Here is a 23,213-nt window from a genome sequence, read left to right as displayed (position 1 = left end):
CCAGGGTGTCCTTGGAGATGGAGCACGCGGTGTCCACCGGTACGCTCGCGGCCTTCCGCGAGAGGTGGTCACCGGAGGGACTGGAGTGCATCATCACGCCCGGCAACCAAATTTTAATTTGATTTTACGTTTTAAAGTTTAATTTGTTTTAATTGCCGGTGCTTTTAGTGTCCCCCTCCCCTTTTATAGGGGGCACTGGAAAAATTTGATTTTAGTGCCCAAAAAAAAAACAAAAAAAAGAAAAACACAAAAAAAAAAGGGGGGGATAAAAAAAGGGCCTTGTAAATGTCTGGAGTGTCACCCAGGTCGGGTGGCATGGTTTTAATGTTTATGTTTTTGCAGGTAAACTCAAAAGAGTTTCAAGCAAGCGTGTCTTATTAGCGTAGCACCCATTTAACTCCTGTTTTCACCCTTTCATCAAAATAACCCCCCAAAAGTGAGTCTACTGTCAATTCTAAGTCTCTTTCTAAATCTTTGTCTGCCAATTCAGTTCCATTCATTGTGTACTTATGATGCATGTTTTTGTGACCAATGAGCAACGCTTTATATTTATTGGGTTCTTAGTATTCCTGGTTACAAAGCATTCAGGAATGATAGAGAAGGAAAAATTGGCGGCGGCATGGCAGAATTGATTAAGGATGATGTTACAGTTCAAAATAGGAAAGATGCAAGAGATGGTTATAGGACTAAATCTATTTGGCTTGAGTTGAGGAAGAGAGGGGGAGCAGTCACATTGTTAGAGCTCCGAATAGTGAGAAGGAAATAGGTGAGCAAATTAGTCGTCAAATTTCAAAGGTGTGTAACAGAAATAGAGTAGTGATATCAGGAGACTTTACTTACCCTAATATGGACTTGGGAAAACATACTGCTAAGGGTAGGGAAGGAGAGGAATTTCTGATATGTGTACAAGAGAACTTTCTCAATCAATGGGGGTGAAATTAGGGAGCACCACATTTGGGGTGCTAACTTTTAAAAGATTGAAATATTAGCGCCAGCGCTAATGATTTCAAACTTTTAAAAAATTCGGCATTTGCGCTCCAAGAAGGAAGTGGAGCGCTAAATTAAGCGCTGCACACTGGGCCATGCATGCTGCCGCATTGAAAGCTTCCTTCCCTCGCTTAAATGGAAGGGCCATCACAGCAGGCTCTGCAAAGAAAAAAAAACTTACCTTCGCCATGATCCCGCCCGATCAACACGGTACTCAAGCAGAGTGCCAGGCTGATGGATCGCAGGCAGGAACCCGTGAAAAAAACTTGCAAGAGAAAAGGTCATTTTTTTTGTTACTTACCTCGGCAATCTCGCCTTTAAGCATCGCCCCCGAAGCACTTGGCCTCCTGATGGACGCCCCTACAGCTGTCGGTGTTTTCGCCCAATGAGGCTGCAGGGGGCGGAACGCAATTTCGGGTCGAGGGCGCTACCGGGACGATGCACATGGTGATGACGGCACGATCTCCGGGCGAAGGAGATCGGGGCGCAACACCGTACCGCCGTTGCAAAACTCCCGCCGAATTTAGCAGGAGTTGCTGATCTCGCCGCGACCGATCGCCAACCCAAGTCGTCCCCCGGTGGCACTAATGGGAGGCGTAAAGGAGCTCAATTTCACCCAAAGTGTCTCCTGTCCAACAAGGAAGGAAGCAGTGTTGGATCTGGTTCTGGAAAATGAAGTAGGGCAAGTGGAGTGTGTTCCAGTCGGAGATAATCTAACTAACAGTGACCACAACATCATTCATTTTAACGTTATAATGTTAAGAGACCAAGAAATATCAATGGTAAAAATGCTCAACTGGGAAAGAGCTAATTTCAGTGATTTAAGAAGGGACCTAACACAGGTAGATTGGAAAAGACGATTGCAGGGTGAAGCAGTAATGGAGCAGGGAAGAGATAGTTCGGATACAAACTAGACATAGTCCTTTGAAGGTAGAAAATCCAAAGCTAATGTGCTCTGGATGACAAAAGAAATAAAAGTTAATAAGATTCAGTTAATAAGCAGGAAGATTATGGAATGTACAGGAGAGAATTGAAAAAGTTAATAGTGGAGGCAAAGAGAGGTTGAGAGAAAAGATTAGCAGGCAACATTAAGTTGGTAAGTTACGCATCCTAGGTTGCAACGGTAGAAATAGCAGAGGCATTGGTCACAATCTTTCAAGTCTCATTAGATACAGGAGTAGTGCTAGAGGACTGGAGGGTTGCAAATGTTATACTACTATTCAAGAAAGGAGAGAGGGATAAACCAGGAACTACAGGCCAGTCAGCCTAACATCAGTGGTGGGGAAGTTATTGGAAATCATTATCAAGGACAAAATAAATTTCCATTTGGAAAGGCATAGATTAATCAAGGAGTGCGAGCATGGATTTGTTGCAGGCAAATCGTGTCTGGCTAACTTGATTGAATTATTTGATGAGGTAACAGAGAAGGTTGATCAAGGTAGTGTAGTTGCTGTTGTATATACAGACTTTCGAAAAGCATTCAACAAAGTGGCACACAGGAGGCTTAGTAAGAAGATGGAAGCCCATGGAATTAAAGGGAAAGTGGTAGTATGGATACAAAATTGGCTCAGTGACAGGAAGTAAAGGGTGGTGTGGATCGATGTTTTTCAGACTGGGAGGTGGTTTGCAGTGGTATTCCTCAAAGGTCAGTTTGCAATTTTTATAAACGACCGAGACTCAGGTGTGGGGAGCAGCATTATAAAGTTTGCAGATGAAACAAAACTTAGTAAAGTAGTAGCAAATGATGAGGATAGTTATAGACTTCAGGATGAATTAAACAGGAGCAAGTCTGATGGAATTCAATGCAGAGAAGTGCGAAGTGATGCACTTTGGGAGGACTAATATGGAAAGACAGTATACTATAAATGGCACAATTTTGAAAAGTGTAGATGAACAGAGAGACCTTGGTATCCATATACACAAATCCTTAAATGTGATAAAGTGGTTACAAAAGTATATGAGTTACATAGATTTATAAATAGAGGAATAGAATATAAAAGCAAAGAGATCATGCTAGATTTATAAATCACTGGATCAGGCCTCAGCTGGAGTATTGTGGACAATTCTGGCCATCACACTTGAGAAAAGATAGAAAGGCATTAGAAAGGGTACAGATGAGGTTTACCAGGAGGTTACAGGGATGACTGGTTTCAGTTATGAGGAGAAGTTGGAAGAGTTAGGACTGTTCTCCTTGGAACACAGAAGGTTAAGATGTTTTCAAGATGATGAGAGGTTTTGGTACAGGAGATAGGAAACAATTATTCCCTCTGGTGAGTGAGTCAATAACCAGAGATTATGGTTTTAAAATCATTGGCAAAAGATCCAGCGGGGAAATGAGGAGAAGTTTTTTCACTCAGAGTTGCCAGGACGTGAACACTCGACCTGAAAAGGTGGTGGAAGCTGAGTCCAGAAATAATTTTGAAAGGGAGTCGGACAGGTGCTTGAGGATGATGAACTTACAGGGTTACGGACAAAAAGTGGGGATGTGGGACTAAGCATGACTGCTCTTTCAAAGAGGCAGCACAGACACAATGGGCTGAATGTCCTGCTTCTGTGCTATAAGTTTCTATGATTCTTCTAGGACAGGAGTGATGGCAACTGGGATGGTGTATGGGGCAGGAAATGTGTGTTAGAGCTTGGGACAAGTTGGAATTTAGGGAGGGTGGAGACCAGCAAGGAGTGCGTTAGATTAGTTGGGTTTGGAGGTGAAGACAACATGTGAAAGAGTTTCAGTGACTGAGGGGCTTGGGAAAGCAGTGTTAAATGTGTGGAAGCATGTGGTCTTAAGTAAAAAAAAAAAATATGTGGAGAGAGAAGTAGAACTAACATTTCAGGTCGATGACTTTTCATCGGAACTGGAAAAAGTGAGAGATGTAACAGATTTGAAGCAAGTGCAGGGGTAGGCAAAGAGGGGAGGTGAGGAAAGAAGAAAGGGAAGGTCTGAGATAGGGTGGAAGGCAAGAATGATTAAAGGACAAAAGGTATGATAGTACAACGCAAAAGGAGATGGTAATGGAACAAATAAAGAAACAAAAGCTATGTCTAGAAGAGGTGTAAATGGGAAAGGCAGAACCATTAACAGCTGCCAAGTGAAAAAATAGGTCTTAAGTAAAGTTCAGGAAAGCATTGAAGAAGACGGCAAGATTGCAGGGTGGTCTGGTTCAGCCTGAGAGAGTCGCTGAGTAGGGGGGTGGACTCAACGGGTAAAAAGCAGAGTTGGATGATGACTTCTTAATGTTAGGCTCGAGGAAGTTGTGACTTATCTAAGATTTGATGACAAACGAGTAGTCTGATAATACAGAGGCAGCCGAGGAGTTGAGAGAACTGATGGAGAGATACAAGTGGGTATCATCATCATCATAGGCAGTCTCTCGAAATCGAGGAAGACTTGCTTCCATTCTAAAAGTGAGTTCTCAGGTGGCTGTACAGTCCAATTCGGGAATTACAGTCTTTGTCACAGATGGGGCAGACAGTGATTGAAGGAAAGGGTGGGTGGGGAACCTGGTTTGCCGCACGCTCCATCCACTGTCTGCGCTTGGTTTCTGCATGCTCTCGGCGATGAGACTCGAGGTGCTCAGCACCCTCCCGGATGTTCTTCCTCTACTTTGGGCGGTCAGGCCAGGGATTGTTGCACTTTTTCAATCAGAGTGCAAGTGACAGCTGACCCCATGCTTTCAGATGATGCCACCAAGAGGAAGTGGAATAGGCCAAGGATAGATCCTTGAAGGACTCTGATGGTGATATGCAAGGGAGGGAGAGGAACTATTCCTTGAGATGCACTGGCTGCATTCAGATAGATAGGAGAGGAATCATTCAAGGCTAGTCTTTCATTCAGTGTCACTGAAAGCATGGCATCCTGACATTGGGGAACTTCTGAGAAAGTACCCATAAAGTACCTTAATGATACATATCTTATTAGTTACTACTCCCTTTATAATCATCTGCCAAAGTGAGGTATGTTCACTTCTGTCTGCAGATGCAGGTATACAGGACCCTGTGAATCAGCATAGAGAATCTCTCATGCAGCTTGGCCTGGCTGGCATGCTCCATAGGTCGTCCTCTTCTTCCAAACATGTCAGATAGGAGGATCCTCATAGGGACAACCACTGATAGCAGTTGTGGTGTTGAGGCAAGAAATAAATAATTTAGGCCAAATGGCAAAGGTTTATGAAAAGCAAAGTGTCAGAGAGAAAGAAATATCCAAAATGGTCCAGAAATGCCTGAAAACAATTAACATTTCTATTACTATGTCCTTTAAATGAACTGTCACCTGACCTTTCAGTTGCTAGCAACTCTGGATACCTGTTTACCTGAACAACTGGATGACTTCAATGGCTGAACAATGTGCTCTGGCACTATTTCCCACCTATTTTTGGATGGGAGATTGTTTGCCTGTCTCAATGCAACCACTAACTTCAATGGGGCACAGACTGGGCTAGAATCATACAGGACTGATTTGCTGCATTTCACACTCCGTTAGGACCCATCTGCACCCTTTTCTGAGAAGTACCAGAAACTAAAATTGGCCAAGAATCTCTGTAAAATGACAAAATAATGTGTAAAACAATACACGTTGTTTAACCGGCTTAATATGTTTTACACCAACTTTCCCAAACTCAATTCACAAGTCACAACATCAAATGAAAGGAGCATCCAAAGACATTTGTCACCGTAAAAACAAGATACTGTGGGGTTAGCCCGCTTCAAGCCTCTCAGACTGGTTGTCATTTCCAATTATTTGGACCCAAAATTAAAAAATAGTGTAAATCTAATGCTGACCATCTAAACATAGACATTGTACAAGGTTGAATTGAAGGACTCCCTAGACCTACTGTGTCCTTTTGCCACAAATAATATGTTTTACTTACACAAGAGGTTTTTCCAATCTGCTTCCCTGTGAGCCAACAATCTCGCCCAATGTGCAGAATGCTTGACCCAGGAAGTCCTGAAATTCAGAAAAATAAATTTGAAAACAATTTGCAAGTTAAAACATTCAGCATACCAATATTATTAGCAACCGTGGAGTGAGAACCAAGTAAATTAATATCAATCAAATTTAATATAATTTTTTTCAACTTTTTCTTTCTTTCTCTTATCTCACTCTCTTAATCCCATCTTTCTTGCCCTCTCTTGATTTTGCATTCTGTACATGATTTTACATTGAAATAAATATTCTAACTTACATGCCCTGGTTTAGATACTGTGGAGTTAAAATTTTTAAATCTCAAATCCGACTCCAACCTGCCTACTTCTGGGTTTAGCAGAGATGGGACAAGGGATGGGCAGCCAAAACTATGGCAGTAATAATCATAATGAAGAGCAAGCTACTGACCGCAAAATCCGGGCCAATATATCAAAGCTAAGCAGGTCAACTTTTGATCTATTTCTTGCTGGCTAAATAGAATGCTCTCTGATGAGTTGTGTGTGATCAGGTGGCCTGTGGGTCATGATGGCCAGCACTTGCATCATCCCTGTGTGCTCTCGATATCAATTCAAACAAATCAACTAAAGGCAGGTAAGCGTTCATCTGCACAGTTTCATTATTCAGTTCACAAAGACAAAAAAATACACTTATCAGAGACCTAGATCTCTCCTCACAGTCAACAAGCTCCCCGCTGGAGTGGAACTAAACTACAGAACCAGTGGGAAGTTGTTCAACCTTCGCCATCTCCAGGCCAGGTCCAAGACCACCCCAACCTCTGTCGTCGAGCTACATTACACAGACTATGCCTGCGTCTGCGCACATTCAGAGGCTGAACTCCAGGACATAGGCGACGTATTTACTGAGGCATACGAAAGCATGGGCCTTACGCTAAACATCCGTAAGACAAAGGTCCTCCACCAGCATGTCCTCTCCGCACAGCACTGCCCCCCCCAGTCAACGTGGACCACTTCCCATATCTCGGGAGCCTCTTATCAACAAAAGCAGGCACTGATGAGGAGATTCAACACCACCTCCAGTGCGCCAGTGCAATCTTTGGCCGCCTGAGGAAAAGAGTGTTTGATGACCAGGCCCTCAAATCTACCACCAAGCTCATGGTCTACAGGGCTGTAGTAATACCCACCCTCCTGTACGGCTCAGAGACATGGACCATGTACAATAGAACCTCAGGTCGCTGGAGAAATGCCACCAACGATGCCTCTGCAAGATCCTACAAATCCCCTGGGAGGACAGGCGCACCAACATTACTGTCCTCGACCAGGCCAACATCCCCAGCATTGAAGCACTGACCACACTTGATCAGCTCCGCTGTGCAGGCCACATTGTCCACATGCCAGACACAAGACTCCCAAAGCAAGTGCTCTACTTGGATCCCCTTCATGGCAAACGAGCCAAAGGTGGACAGAGGAAACATTACAAGGACACTCTAAAAGCCTCCCTGATAAAGTGCAACAGCCCCACTGACACTTGGGAGTCCCTGGCCAAAGACCGCCCTAAGTGGAGGAAGTGCATCCGGGAGGGCGCTGAGCGCCTCTAGTCTCATCGCCGAGAGCATGCAGAAATCAAGCGCAGGCAGCGGAAAGAAATCTGTCCCACCCACCCCTTCCCTTAACAACTGTCTGTCCCACCTGTGACAGGGACTGTGGCTCTCGTATTGGACTGTCCAGCCACCTAAGGACTCATGTTAAGAGTGGAAGCAAGTCTTCCTCAATTCCGAGGGACTGCCAATGATGATGAGATCTCTCCTCTGAAAGTCTGCCCCGATCTAAAACATGGCTGGATTTTCGGTTTTGATGTTTTTGGGGCGGTAATGGCAGCAGGGCGATAAAGTTTGCACCCAGGAATAGTTTGCACCTCACTAAGTAAAATTAGGCAGCTGGGCCCTGGGTCAGGAGGCACAGCATTATAGGAGGCATTAGGATGGGAAACTCCTGAGCTAAAGAGCCGAGTCGGGAGTACTCCAAGTGACGCCTGGGGGGGGGGAAAACACAAAAAGATCCCCAAAACATTGCCCACACAACCAAAAAAAAATCATCATCATAGGCAGTCCCTCGAAATCGAGGAAGACTTGCTTCCACTCTAAAAGTGAGTTCTCAGGTGACTGAACAGTCCAATACGGGAATTACAGTCTCTGTCACAGGTAGGACAGACAGTCGGTGAAGGAAGGGGTGGGTGGGGAATCTGGTTTGCCGCACGCTCCTTCCGCTGCCTGTGCTTGATTTCTGCATGCTCTCGGCGACGAGACTCGAGGTGCTCAGCACCCTCCCGGATGCACTTCCTCCACTTAGGGCGGTCTTTGACCAGGGATTCCCAGGTGTCAGTGGGGATGTTGCACTTTATCAGGGAGGCTTTGAGGGTGTCCTTGAAACGTATCCTCTGCCCACCTTGGGCTCGCTTGCCGTGTAGAAGTTCTGAGTAGAGCGCTTGCTTTGGGAGTCTTGTGACAGACATGCGAACAATGTGGCCCGCCCAACGGAACCGGTCGAGTGTGGTCAGTGTTTCGATGCTGGGGATGTTGGCCTGATCGAGGACGTTAACGTTGGTGCGTCTATCCTCCCAGGGGATTTGCAGGATCTTGCGGAGACATTGTTGGTGGTATTTCTCCAGCGATTTGAGGTGTCTACTGTATTTGGTCCACGTCTCTGAGAAGGAATAAACAATCACACTCACCTTAGGAGTCCATTACTTATCTCTCCACTGCCGGTATCGTTGCACCGCCTGATTTCCCAGGCGTTCACTGCAGGACGCTCTGCGCAGCGTACGAGTCGGGCAAGAGTCAAAAGTCGCGCCGGTGTCGTAACCAGGGGTATTGCACACCGGGTGCAGCTTTCCCGGGCGGTGCTGCTCAGCACCGCTGCAAAATTGGACCCAAGGATCACTGCGGGGTGCTGGAGGCTGATTGCCTAGCCAAAACACCTCACCACCACCATTGCCGCCGCTGCAGGGCAAAGAACGGAGCGGAGCTGAGCCGAAAATCCGCCCCTGGGTTTTATAAACTCTTTGCTTGTTCTCTTAATCTGGGACACCTGTGATGATTTACTGGGAGCCTAGCTTGCGGTCACCATGGTTCTCGTGCCCTAAAATAACAGGAGTGGATATATGCTTCATCACATATATCATCTGCAAGCCCTGGCATAAAGATCACACACAATGAGATAACCATCAATCATAGCCAACAAGCTAAAGTGACGCTAGGTTAATGTTTATCCTTCGTCTTAATTATAATTGAATTTATATAGTAATATATAATCAAACCATTGCACAGCATTTTACTTTTCGATTACTTTTGGAATTCAATAGTTTACGTCGGCAAACAGCATGGATATACTTGTTTTCCTTACTCAGTACATTTGTTATTGTTACATTACTTGATATTTTCAGATTTTAAAAAAATGAATATGGATTGTTGAAATAATATTGCTGCTGGGCTTGCTACAGCTTGAAGCTCCATCTCGTCTACTATGAAAACTTGAGGGCAAATTTTTCAATCTTATATCAGCACGAAGTCCAATAGAAGTGATTGTAGCACTAATAGCTCAACCTACACTGCCATTGAGTGAGGTTCCATAATGGGAGCACAGTGTTGCTGATTGAAATCTTAAAAGTGATCTTCCACCTCCATATGAAGAAAATTTTAAATGTCAGAATTAGCCATTGTGTTGATGGGGGGTGGGGGAAATCAGACTTAATACATAATAGAACTAGCGGTAAAATATATCATTAGAAACCTTCTCAATAAATTCACTCAACTGCAGAGAGGCTGTGAACCTACAGAGGCATTAGACTGCAGAAAGATCCACTGATTTTTCACACATAGTTCAGCAGATCTCCAGTAATGCCACCAAATTTCTCTTCAAAGGACACAAAATCTTTTCTTTCTCATCTTTGTTTCAGAAAGAAATTTTATGAGGCATCATAGAACCTTACTGAACTGCAGGCACAATTATCACATTTGTTGTGTTTGTAACAAAGTTATTGGTCTTAAGTTGATCTCTCATGGCATTGCTCAGGAACAAAAGAAAAACACAAGGAAAAGAAAGACTTGTATTTATATTGCACCTTTTACGACCTCGGGATGTCCCAAAACGCTTTACAGCCAATGGAGCACTTGTGAAGTGTAGTCACTAATGTATTGTAGGAAACACGGCAATCAATTTGGGCACAGCAAGCTCCCACAAACAGTAATGAAATAATGACCCGATAATCTGTTTTAGTGATGCTGGTTGAGGGATAAATATTGACCGGGACACTGATGAGAACTCCACTGCTCTTCTTCAAATAATGCCATGGGATCTTTTACATCTATCTCAGAAGGCAGAAGGTACCTCGGTTTAACGTCCCATCTGAAAGACGACACCTTCAACAGTGCAGCACTCCATCAGTATGGCACTGAAGTGTCAGCCTAGATCTTTGTGCTCAAGACCCTGGAGGGCGCTTTGAACCGACAATGTTCTGACTCAAGAGGCAAGAATGCTACCCACTGAGCCATGTCAACTTGCATTTATATAGTGCCTTTGATGTGGAAAAAATCCCAGATGTTTCACAGAGGTGTAGTCAAACAAAAATGGATGCTGATTCAAAGAAGCAGATATTATCCTTCTCAAAGATGTGGTTTGAAGGAGGGTCTTAAAGGAGGAATGGGAGGTGAAAAGCCAGAGAGGATAAAGGGAGAGTATAAAGGGAAGGAATTACAAAGCAAGCAGTGGTGGGGTGAAGGGAGGTGAATACACAAGTCGGAATAATAGAGACTTCGGGAGAGGATTGTAGGGCAGGAGAGAGTTTCAGAGACAAGGAGGGGCAGGACGATGAAGGGATTTAAACACGAGGATGAGAATTTGAAATTGAAGTCATTGGGGACTAGGAGTCAATGTATGTCAGTGAGGACAGGGGTGATGGGTGAGCAGGATTTGGTGCAGGATAGCATACAGGCTGACGATAGCGGAGGATGGGAGACCTGCCGAAAGCAATGGAATAGTCAAGTCTGGAGCTAACAAAGGCATGGAGGGTTCCAGGTGCAGATGGACTGAAGGAGGGGCAGAGGCAAGCAATGCTACAGAGATGGTAGTCGGTGGTCTTTATGAAGGGAAGAAAATGATGTAATAAAAACAGAAAATGCTGGAAATACTCAGAAGATCAGGTGGAGAGAGAAACAGAGTTATGTTTTTAGGTCAATGAACTTTCATCAGAACGAGCAAAAGTTAGTAATGTAACAGGATTTAAGCAAGTACAGAGGAGGGAAAAGGGGCAGGGAAACATGGGGGTAATTTTAACCCCCTGTAACGTCTGTAGCGCCACACTGTGAACACCTGTGTTACTGCAGCTAGTCCTGTTTAATAAAGAGCAGGTCACCTGACCAGCAGGTCAGAAGTTTCCGGAACCTGCAGCCATCTTACAGGTTTGTGTGTTGTGTGCTCTCTGAAGATATCATATTTGGCGACAAGAATGGGATGTAATCAGATAATACAAAGCTGAAATTTTTGTGGTGAGGGATTCAGCCAACCGACAGAGAGACTTTGAGAGCTTCTTTGTTTTTGGAAACAGCTACAAATCTGAGGTAAATTACGAGCACACTTGGTTAAACTGCCAGAGTCAAAATGGCTGCCCCATGGGAGTTATGGGGCATTTGGAGGTATTTCAACGCGACCATGAAAGTTTCAGAGCGTATGTGGATCGGCTAGAAATGTTTTTCACTGCAAATAATATCATCGAAATCCCCAGTAATGAAGATAATAACCGGGTGGTGTTGGAATGCAAAAGAGCTATATTCTTAACTGAGGCTGGGCCCGAGTTGTACGAAATGCTGATAAATGTGCTTGTGCCTGACAAGCCAAAGGATACAACGCTGAAACAGATTCTAACTAAGTTAGAACAACATTACAGCCCCGTTCCGTTAGAAATTGTTGAAAGTTATCGTTTCGGAATACAAAATCAGAATGCCGAATAAAATATCAGTGAGTACATTGTAGCATTAAAAAAGCTATCTATTCACTGTAATTTTGGAGACTTTCAGAACCGAGCACTGCGAGACCACTTTGTTTGTGGGATGAAAAATGATGCAATCGGAAGAGTTATTGACGGCGCCTAACTTGACTTTTGATTTAGCTTGTCAGGCAGCTAGGTCAATGAGCATGGCCGATCAATATTCCCAAGAATTTCATACTAAGTTCAGTCATCAGACAACCGAGGCGAATCGCCTGCGGGTTCAAGGTAAAAGGTGGTGGGGCCCCAAAGTCTCAGAAACTGGAAATGGGAACAGAGCATTGACGTCCTGCTATCAGTGCCTGGGACAACACAGTGCTCAAAGTTGTCCATATGTGAAGACAGAGTGCTTCTTCTGCAGGAAAACTGGGCATCTTGCAAAGGCATGGCAACTGAAGGGTAAACCAGCTTTCAAAGCTATGAGTAGAAATCCCCAGAGACTACATAGCATGGAAGAACAACAACAGGACGAGGAGATGTTAGAATTAAACGTCATCAGGAGCACGAGGTTAACAGACGGCGATTTGATGTTGCAGGAGTCAAGATACCCATGGAAATCGACACTGGTGCATCAGTGAATGTAGTCACTATACCTCGACAAATTGCGGGATTTCCCATTGGAGAAAGCCAAGATAGAGCTGCGAGGCTACTTGGGAGAGAACAGTCCGGTGGTAGGTTATATCACCGTACCGGTGAAATACAAGGTTCAAGTTCAGAGCACACCTCTAACAGTAGTGGCAGGAGACAAACCTGCCTTACGAGGAAGAAATTGGTTGAGATCACTGATACTGGATTGGAGTGAGATTTTTTGTGTTGAAACGAGATTTGCGTCAAAGGATGATGTCATCAAGAATTATCCGAAGGTGTTCTGCGAAACGGGCTGTCCGATCCAAGGCTTCAAGGCAAGTGTCAGGGTACAGAAGGAGGCTAGATTGGTTTACTACAAGCCACGTTCCATACCATATGCACTTATGGAGAAAGTTGAGCAAGAACTCAAAAGACTAGAGACTGAGAACATTATTTCTAAGATAGATCAATGTAATTGGGCTACATCCATTGTTGTTGTACCTAAGTCCGATGGTAAGGTAAGATTGTGTGATGATTATAAAGTAACCATAAACCAGGTTTCTAGAGGATAATGTCCCCAATAGATTGCCAAATATAGATTTGTTCACAACACTTACAGGGGGTCAGATTTTCTCAAAGTTGGACTTTACAAATGCCTACTTACAGCTTGAACGAGATGAGGAGTCCAAGTCATGCTTGACTATAAATATCCATCTAGGCCTATATCAATTTAATAGACTACCATTTGGAGTGTCTTCCGCCCCTGCCATATTCCAATGGGTAATGAACCAGATTTTGCAAGGTATTGAAGTATGTTATTTAGATTACACTAATTTCAGCACAAAATAGGCAAATTCATAATAACATATTGAACAAAGTCCTCAAACAGCTAGAGAAGCACAGAGTACGAGTATCTGCTCGCAAGTGTGAGTTATTTCAAAACTCAGTGGAGTACTTAGGGTACAGAGTAGACAAAGATGGTTTACACCCAACCATGGGAAAACTGGATGCAATCAGAAATGCACCCACTCCCAAGACCGTCACTGAGCTTCGATCATTCTTGCGTCTTTTGAACTATTAGGGGTAGTTCCTACCAAATGTGGCTACAGTGTTACATCCACTGAATGAACTATTGAAAAAACAGGTCCATTGGAAGTGGTCAAAAGAATGCGATACAGCATTCAAGGAGCGTAAAAGCAGCTTGGTAGAGAGCACCATGTTAGTTCACTATGACGTATCGAAGGAGATTAAGCTAGCATGTGATGCCTCCCCGTATGGAGTTGGGGCAGTAATCTCTCATGTATTACGTAGTGGGGAGGAGAGGCCAATTGCTTTTGCTTCACGCACTCTCAGTGCCAGTGAGCGTAATTATGCGCAAATCGAAAGGGAAGCTTTGCCATTAATTTTTGGGGTCAAGAAGTTCCACAAGTACTTGTATGGTCATAAGTTTACTCTCGTTATGGACTATAAGCCCCTGACAGCAATCCCCATCCAAAGTCCCCAGTTTCAACATTAGCTGCAGCCCGAATGCAGAGATGGGCTTTGATTTTGTCAGCATATACATATGATATTGAATACAGACGATCAGCTGATCACTGTAATGGTGATGCTATGTCTAGATTGCCTTCCCTATCACAAGTTACACCCGATAGGGAAGAAGTGTTCTATTTTTCATACATTGATGAACTGCCAGTCACAGCTGAAGAGATTTGTAGAGCAACCAAACGTGACCCAGTTATGTCAAAGGTGTATGATTACATCACAAATGACTGGCCAAACCAGGTAACAGACAAAGATATTCATCCATTCTTCATTCGTGGGAATGAATTATCAGTCGATAAAAATTGTATCATGTGGGGTGCAAGAATGGTTATACCAAATAAATTCAGGTCCAAATTATTAGGAGACCTCCATGACCAGCACCTGGGAATGTGCTTGACCAAGAGTTTTGCACGCAGTTACTTATGGTAACCAGGTTTTGATAAAGATATAGAGTACATCTTAAGTCATTGTACGACATATCAATCGGTAAGCAAGCAATCACCATCAGTACCATTACAGCCATGGAAATGGCCACCCAGTGTGTGGCAAAGGCTAATACTGATTTTGCTGAGCTAGAAGGACAACAATTGTTCATTGTGATTGATAGCTATTTGAAGTGGGTCGAGGTGTTTCCAATGTGGAAAATAACAACAAGTAAAACATTAGACATTTTGTGAAGATTATTTTCTTTATTTGGCATCCCAGAAGAAATTGTTTTGGATAATGGACCACAATTTCATTCAGAAGAATTTGCACAGTTCACAAGCAAAAATGATGTGAAACATACCAAGTTTCCACCATACCACCCTGCTTCGAATGGTGTAGCAGAGCGCACTGTACAAATTGTAAAACGTGCCCTCATCAAACAAATGTTGGATCCAAATCCAAAGAAACGACAGTTGTCATTGGACCATAAATTGGCTAATTTTCTAATTACGTATCGTAATACTCCTCACACAACTACTGGCAAAACACCAGCAAAGTTATTTCTCAAATGACAGCCACGAACCAGATTCTCGTTGTTAAAACCAAACTTGGCACAGTCCGTAGAAGAGACACAATTAAGACAGAAAGAGAATCATGATAGAGGTAGAGTAAAAGAGAGAAGTTTGAAATTAAATCAGAAGAACCATCACTATAAATAGGTAAAGTGGTTACCAGGAAGTGTGGTGAAGATATGTGGTCCTCGCACATATTTGGTAAAGATGTTTGATAATGGACAGGTTAGGTTTGTTCACATTGATCATATTTTACCTACAGACATGGAAGTAGTTGAGAGTGGGAATGATTCAATTATTTCTGACTCATCAGATAGTTTTGATACACCAGTAGCAAATCCTAAATCCAATGTACTGGAAACAAATCCAAGAGAAAGTCAGAATTTAAGTCTGAGTCTGAGTCAGAAAAACAAACAGTCTGAAGTTAGAGAGAGTTCAAATGGAAATCAAGTGCATCCCTTGGAGGAAAACTTCCCTCAGGATCAGCCTTGAATGAGTTTAAGTTCGACACCATGTTTGGAAGGTTCTGTTCGAGAGTGAAGGTATCCTCTTTGAAACAGAAAACAAGTGGTTAAGCTTGATTTGTAAATATGGCAAAATAAGTCCATATCCTTTGTTATGTATAACCATGCAAGTTATGTATGATGATTATTTGTTCTAAGAAGTTCTTCATTAAAGAGGAAGAAGTGTAATGTCTGTAGCTCCACACTGTGGACGCCTGTGTTACTGCAGCTAATGCTGTTTGATAAAGAGCAGGTCACCTGACCAGCAGGTCAGAAATTTCCGGATACCTGCAGCCATCTTACAGGTTGTGTGTTGTGTGCTCTCTGAAGATATCACACCCCCAAAAAATGGATGGATTTGGTTTGGGTGGCAGGTTAAAAAGTTAAAAATCTGAAACAGGATCCAAACCCCCCCTCGAACCCACCCACTTCCTGTTTTAATGGAGGCGGGACAAGGGGTGGGTAACCAATCCACTCGCAGGAGGTGAGTCAGTTGTTGAAACCTTTTAAGGAGGCTTTGTGACTTCATTTTAACAGTGATTCTATTTTTAACTCATGTCAGCTAGGTTTCCCTGGCCTCACGAAACCCAGCATGTAAACCGAGGTGAGAAGGGCTGGATCGATCAGGTAAACGTCTTTACAGCACTGCTTGTGAGCCAGGAGGAGCAGGAGTGTTTCCTCCAGGCCCAACAAGCTTGCCTGTAAATCCTCCCCCTCACCCCCCCCTTGGTTGAATCTCCCCCACCATCAACTCCCCCCCACCCCCCTAGTGATCGGACCTCCCCCACTACCATTGACCACCCCCGAACACCACCCCACCACGCGATCTCCCCCACATCTCCACTGGACCCCCAATGGCGATGTCTCCCTACTTGCTATGCAGTTGCGTCTTTCTGCTGCAGGCTTTCCCGCCCGACAGTCAATCAGCCTGTCAATCAGGCTGGCAATCGGGCAGAAAACCTACAGGAAAAATTTAAAAGACGTCATTCAGGAAATCCGTACTTCCGGGACCATGGTGTGAGATGCTCTGCTAAGGGTTGAATAGAACACTGAGGTTGTGAACAATCGCTGTTCAGCCTGGGCCAATGGTTGAGGAAGGAGATGAAATTAGTTGCAAAGGTACAGACTCTGTGGCAAGAGCCAAAGACGATGGCTTTTGTCTGCCCAAATTCTCTAACTGGAACAATTTGCAGTACATCCAAGACTGGATGTCGGACAAACAGTCTGACGACACGGAGACAGTGGAGGGTTTGAGAGAGGTGGTCAACAGGTAGAGCTGGATGTCATCCGAATATATTTGAAAACTGACCCAAGTCAGCGGATAATGTCACCAAGGGGCAGCATGTAGATGAGAAAAAGGGCGGGGTCAAGGAAAGGTCCTTGGCCAACTCTTGATGTAACCTATTTCAATGTCCATTGATCATAACCTTTCTTTTCCTCTAAACTAAAGTCCTCACAGCTTGCTCATTTGTCTAGGATAACCTACAAAAATGTAAAATGCTGTGATGTCACACCCTCTCAATTTTTTGCTGTATCCACGATATTGCCTGCTTGACGTAATATTCTGCGATGATGTCGCAAAAAGAGCCACTGGACAACAAAAATCATTCCGGGTAAATTATATCCAACAGTACAGTTTTTAGAGATCTAGAAACTGATTGAAAATAGGGATGTTTCTACAGTGAGAAACCGATTGATGAAATTACATTCTTAATTAGATCCTAAAGATCCTGCTTTATAGATCCTAAAAAACAATGCTTGTTGAAAAGTGCTCTCAAGAAAATTAATGAAACCAATCCTGACTCATGTTTTGGTCATTGTTTATCTCCAATTCTATGGATTCAGCATCTAAGTCGGCAACATTTGCTCAAGACACATTTTCATTGTAAATAAACCGGCTAGATTCAAAAGGCAGTGCCAATACCAACATTTCAAGTATAATAATAGACATAGAGCAGTACTGGTTGTGACACACAATTTGTCAAAAACATTTTGACACAACACTTATAAGCCAAAATAAAACTTTACAATACAAGTTTAACCTTCCCATATTATGGCTTAAGGCTTGTGGAAATAAAGCATTATGAAAGGCTAAAGAAGATAAAGAAAACTTACATGTTCAGATAAATTTGAACTCTTTGAATCAACATCATACCTGAAAATAATAATAAAAATGAGAATTTACTATTCCACACCTCAAATCTACAGTGCATGACATAAAAGATAAGTTTGAAAAAAGAGTAAAAGAACAGCTAAAACCTGCTTCAGGTTTGCTCATATTCCAAATAATCTGAAAATTACTGCTTTATTAAGTCCAACCCAGGTATGACTTTGATAGTTAATTCAGAACTGTGATTCACAATCAATGTTATCATTTTGAAATCAAGTTATGATCTGTTTTGCGATTCAATTTTTCTTTTTCTCACCAATTTACTCCAAGCGTCATCTTTCTTTAAGGTATTGATTCCTTCCTGGTGTAAGATATCATGGCTCTGGTTGCCCTCCTAACGTCAGCCCTGATGTGAGCCTTGATAGTGAGTGCCAACAGACGGATTCGACGGATCATATCCATTGCCCCGGGCTTTCCCTCCCAACCTCTTCCACCTGCGATCGACCAGGACTCCCACTGCTGCCTGACTTACCTTTCCATACATCGGTTCCCAACAATGACCAGTTCCCACCCCAATTCCTGCCCACCACAACGTCACTCGGCCTATTTAAATGAGACCCGGGAGTTAAAACATCAAGGAGTCCGTGGGGGTTACCCTCCTGCACGCATCCCGCCCGCTCTGAACATGCCATGAGTTAAAATCAGGGCTTTTGTTGATTTTTCACATGCAAAATTTAGTAATCTACTGAAGTTGACTAGTCATCTATGATCACTGCTATTTGGTGCTGTCTGAAAATTATATTCTTGTAATTTAGTAGAGCAATTCTAAAAGGCTGCTTTATTTCTTAAAAAAACACAGCATTTGAGTTAATGCATTACCACATTGTCCAGCCAAGTGGAACATCTGTATCTTTATCTATATGTGAAATATAGTCAAATACTAATCATAGAGACAAGTTATCTTAACATTCATAATGATGGAGCTAATTAATGCAATAACTATAAAGCCTTAACTAAAGTCAGTGGGGTATAAATTTGTCTCAGGCAAAAGCGTAAAACATACAATAGTGATTCGGCAGCCCATTTACACCCCACCCAATTATTTTTCCATTGAAGCCCAGTGTCTTTAAATAGAATTTTAGATTCACAATTGTCTGTGAGAGAGAAAGCAGACACGATGATTTTTTGTTTATTCAGAGTATTTCTGTGAGTAGTCATTCATAGCAAAGGTTACCTTTGATAACCTTAATTTTTAGCTACTTGTAACCTTCTTTTACTGTGTGCAGACGGAGCACACTAGCTGTAATTAAGAAATGTTTTTTAAACTCAGGTTTCACTTGCATTGTGGATTCATGAACTATGCTATTCCTTTGCACAATATACAAATCTACTATGAACAACACACTGCTAATTATTTAGATTGTTTTTTTCATTACCTACATGACACCACACTTGTGCAACTGAGTTTTGAAGGGCAAAAATGTGAAATTCTCAAAATGAAGTTCTTAAATGATTTGTGCCCAGAGCTTAATTATTCAAAGCAAGAATACATATAATAATATACAGTTAGAAGTTGAAGCCCATACAATTTAGACCAGGCTAAGTGTAACTGGTATCCTGTCTATCCATATATAGATTCCACCATGATGAATGCAGTTCCACTACTCAAACTTTCCTTACACAACATGCAATGCCTGTCTTTTGTCAGTGTGCTTCTTCCAAAAACTTGTCAGAGTCTGGATTAAAGCAAATTGTACTTTCTTCAAATGCAATCTATTCTGTAACCTCCTCCAGTTCCACAACTTTCACCAGATTCTCTGGCCGGAATTTTATCGGTGATGAGAGGGCGGGTTTAGAGGCAGGTCAGCTGTCATAATGGAAATAATTGACAGCGGGCTAGTCTCCCAGGGGTCGGGTATGTCAGCGCTTAACAGACCCGACACCAAGCAGTGGGGGAGGCAATTTACATCATTAAGAGCTAGTTAGAAGCCAAGTGAAGAAAATGTTAATCTCTACTTGCCATTTTTCCAGTTATTTGATGAGTTTCACGGCGGTCAGGAATCACGTCAGGTAAGTAGGTCTGGCTTTCAATGAGTATACATTCTTCTGAATAGGTGACAGCTGCAAAGTGGTATGAAAGCTACCATTTCACAGCTGTTCACTTTCCAATCTTAGAAGCTGGAGCCTTCAGGATTTGGAATACATGTTTGAGCTGTATGCAGTTTGGAAGTGTTTGCAGTGAACTCTCTATCCACTGTCACATCCTTGGAGCAACCTCTCACCATTGTCAGATCGCTTCTGTCATCTCAACTTCAGTTGCCATCTATTCCTTCAGCATCAAGGTGCCCTTGAAAAAAATCTCACCTTGGTCTTCAGAATCCCACCACGATCAGCCCCATCACCAACATCACTAGGCACACCAGCAGCACCAAAAACACCAACCTTCTCCGCAATCACTTGATGCTGCACAGGACACGGGGCATCAGCACATGACCAGGGATGGGCTCGCCATGGCCAGATTTATTTCACTAGACGCTGCACACCCTGGTTGCCACATGATGCGCCAAGTTGGCACCACCCCACACCAGCACCATAAAGCATCCCCACAATGCTCAAGCCATTCCTTTCACACTCATCACCATTGCAGAGGCTACCGTTATGTTTCACCATTCACTACAACTCACAAAGCCACTTCCAAAGAAGCACACAAATCTGTCCAAGAAGGCAAAGTGTTGCTAATAAAACTGTTAATTTGACAGCACATTAATGGAAACTTTACATGAACATTGGCTAAAACACCCAACTGCCTACCCTTGTGTGTTGTTAGTTGGTATGATTGCACAAGTATGAGGGTGAGTGTGAGGGGTGGCTAGTGAGATGGGGTTGTGATAATGTAGATAGAGAGGGATGGGTGGAGGTGCAAGGTAAGTTGGTGAGAGTAAGGATGTGCAGGAGTAGGGTAGGGAAGGCAGAGTGATAGGGATGTGACGAGTGGCACAGCAGAATGAGGTTGAGTGTGTCTTTGCAGTAACGCTTCGTGATCTATTGAGATCATTGAAAGGTTTGTGGCACTGCACTCAGGTACTCCTGATCATATCTCTGCTTGTGCCCTCCTGTGCAATGTGCAACCAGGCTGCGTTGGTGTCCTGGGGAGGTCTCTTCCACCCATTGGAAGGGAAGAGAACCTCCCTGCATGCTGCGACTCTCTCCATAAGCATATAAAGGGAGTCATGGGGAGCCTGGGTGCATCCATGCACCTCTGTGCAATGCTTGTCAGTGTTTGCAGCACGTCAATGCTGCAGAACACTGACAGCACAACTGTCAAACTGAATGTGGGCATGGTACCTTTAAGAAAACTGGCTGATGACACATCATAAAATTACATCCTCACTGGGCAGGCTTAACAAGCCCAGTCAGAGGAAAGTCTTGGGGGAGGTTGACATGGAGCCAGGAGCAGAGTTCGCATCCGCACCCGATGTCGCCCACCTCTCTCCTGACGCGGTAAGAAAAATACTGAGGGAAGTAAAGGGTGGAAATTGCAGATGTGCTGGCCATAATCTTCCAATCCTCCTTGGATATGAGAGTGGTGCCAGAGGACTAGGGAATTGCAAATGTTACACCATTGTTCAAAAAAGGGTGCAAGGATAAACCCAGCAACTACAGGCCAGTCAGTTTAACCTCGGTAGTGGGGAAGCTTTTAGAAACGATAATCCGGGACAGAACTAACAGTCACTTGAACATGTCTGGATTAATTAAGGAAAACCAGCACGGATTTGTTAAAGGCAAATCGTGTTTAACTAACTTGATTGAGTTTTTTGAGGAGGTAACAGAGAGGATTGATGAGGGCAATGCGGTTGATGTGGTGTACATGGCCTTCCAAAAGCGCCACATAAAAGGCATGCCAGCAAAGTTGAAGCCCATGGAATAAAAGGGACAGTGGCAGCATGGATACAAAATTGGCTAATTTACTGGGAACATAGAGTAGTGGTGAACGGTTGTTTTTCGGACTGGAGGAAGGTATATCCTTCAGGGGTCAGTGCTGGGACCACTGCTTTTCTTGATATATATTAATGACTTGGACTTGGGAGTACAGGGCACTACTTCAAAATTTGCAGATGGCACAAAACTTGGAAGTATAGTGAACAGTGAGGAGGATAGTGATAGACTTCAAGAAGACATAGAGAGGCTGGTGGAATGGGTGGACATGTGGCAGATGAAATTTAACGCAGAAAAGTACGAAGTGATACATTTTGATAGGAAGAACGAGGAGAGGCAATATAAACTAAAGGGTACAATCCTACAGTGGGTGCATGAACAGAGAGACCTAGGAGTATATGTGCACAAATCATTGAAGGTGGCAGGACAGGTTGAGAAAGCAGTTAAAAAAGCATACAACATCCTGGGCTTCATAAATGGAGGCATAGAGTAGAAAAGCAATGAAGTTATGATAAACCTTTATAAAACACTGGTTTGGCCACAACTCGAGTAATGTGTCCAATTCTGGGCACCGCACTTTAGGAAGGATGTGAAGTCCTTAGAGAGGGTGCAGAAAAGATTTACAAGAATGATTCCAGGGATGAGGGACATCAGTTACGTGGATAGACTGGAGAAGCTGGGGTAATTGTTCTCCTTAGAGCAGAGAAGGTTGAGAGGAGTTTTGATAGAGGTGTTCAAAATCATGAGGGGTCTAGACAGAGTAGATAGAAACTGTTCCCATTGGCGGAAGGATCAAGAATCAGAGGACACAGATTCAAGGTGATGAGCAAAAGAACATAAGAACATAAGAATTAGGAACAGGAGTAGGCCATCTAGCCCCTCGAGCCTGCTCCGCCATTCAATAAGATCATGGCTGATCTGGCCGTGGACTCAGCTTCACTTACCTGCCCTCTCCCCGTAACCCTTAATTCCCTTATTGGTTAAAAATCTATCTATCTGTGACTTGAATACATTCAATGAGCTAGCCTCAACTGCTTCCTTGGGCAGAGAATTCCACAGATTCACAACCCTCTGGGAGAAGAAATTCCTTCTCAACTCGGTTTTAAATTGGCTCCCCCGTATTTTGAGGCTGTGCCCCCTAGTTCTAGTCTCCCCGACCAGTGGAAACAACCTCTCTGCCTCTATCTTGTCTATCCCTTTCATGATTTTAAATGTTTCGATAAGATCACCCCTCATCCTTCTGAACTCCAACGAGTAAAGACCCAGTCTACTCAATCTATCATCATAAGGTAATCCCCTCATCTCCGGAATCAGCCCAGTGAATCGTCTCTGTACCCCCTCCAAAGCCAGTATATCCTTCCTTAAGTAAGGTGACCAAAACTGCACGCAGTACTCCAGGTGCGGCCTCACCAATACCCTATACAGTTGCAGCAGGACCTCCCTGCTTTTGTACTCCATCCCTCTCGCAATGAAGGCCAGCATTCCATTTGCCTTCCTGATTACCTGCTGCACCTGAAAACTAACTTTTTGGGATTCATGCACAAGGAGTTCCATTATTTGAAGGGGCTGCTCCTGAAATTCTGGCTGCACTTCAGTCCCACTCTCCTGATCTTTGGGCACCCTGTGCGGAGGGGAGCGGGTAGGTCCGA

At 43.5% G+C, this 23,213-nt stretch overlaps 1 protein-coding gene across 5 annotated transcripts in view; it reads right to left on the bottom strand.

The window, feature by feature from the left end:
- The window catches only part of LOC139278583 (copine-8), a 435,806-nt gene that overhangs the window by 263,554 nt on the left and 149,039 nt on the right, over positions 1-23,213 (bottom strand). For all 5 annotated transcript variants that reach the window (XM_070897510.1, XM_070897511.1, XM_070897512.1 and 2 more), the window contains 2 exons: positions 17,634-17,673; positions 5,856-5,932 (listed from right to left, as the gene is read on the bottom strand). In XM_070897510.1, coding sequence (XP_070753611.1) covers positions 5,856-5,932; positions 17,634-17,673 — 117 coding nt within the window. The remainder of the gene's footprint in view (positions 1-5,855; positions 5,933-17,633; positions 17,674-23,213) is intronic.

Source organism: Pristiophorus japonicus, chromosome 13 (genome assembly GCF_044704955.1).
Source record: "Pristiophorus japonicus isolate sPriJap1 chromosome 13, sPriJap1.hap1, whole genome shotgun sequence".
Taxonomy (NCBI): Eukaryota; Metazoa; Chordata; class Chondrichthyes; family Pristiophoridae; genus Pristiophorus; species Pristiophorus japonicus.
Note: the sequence above shows the minus strand (reverse complement) of the source record. Positions and strands in the feature narration are given on the sequence as shown.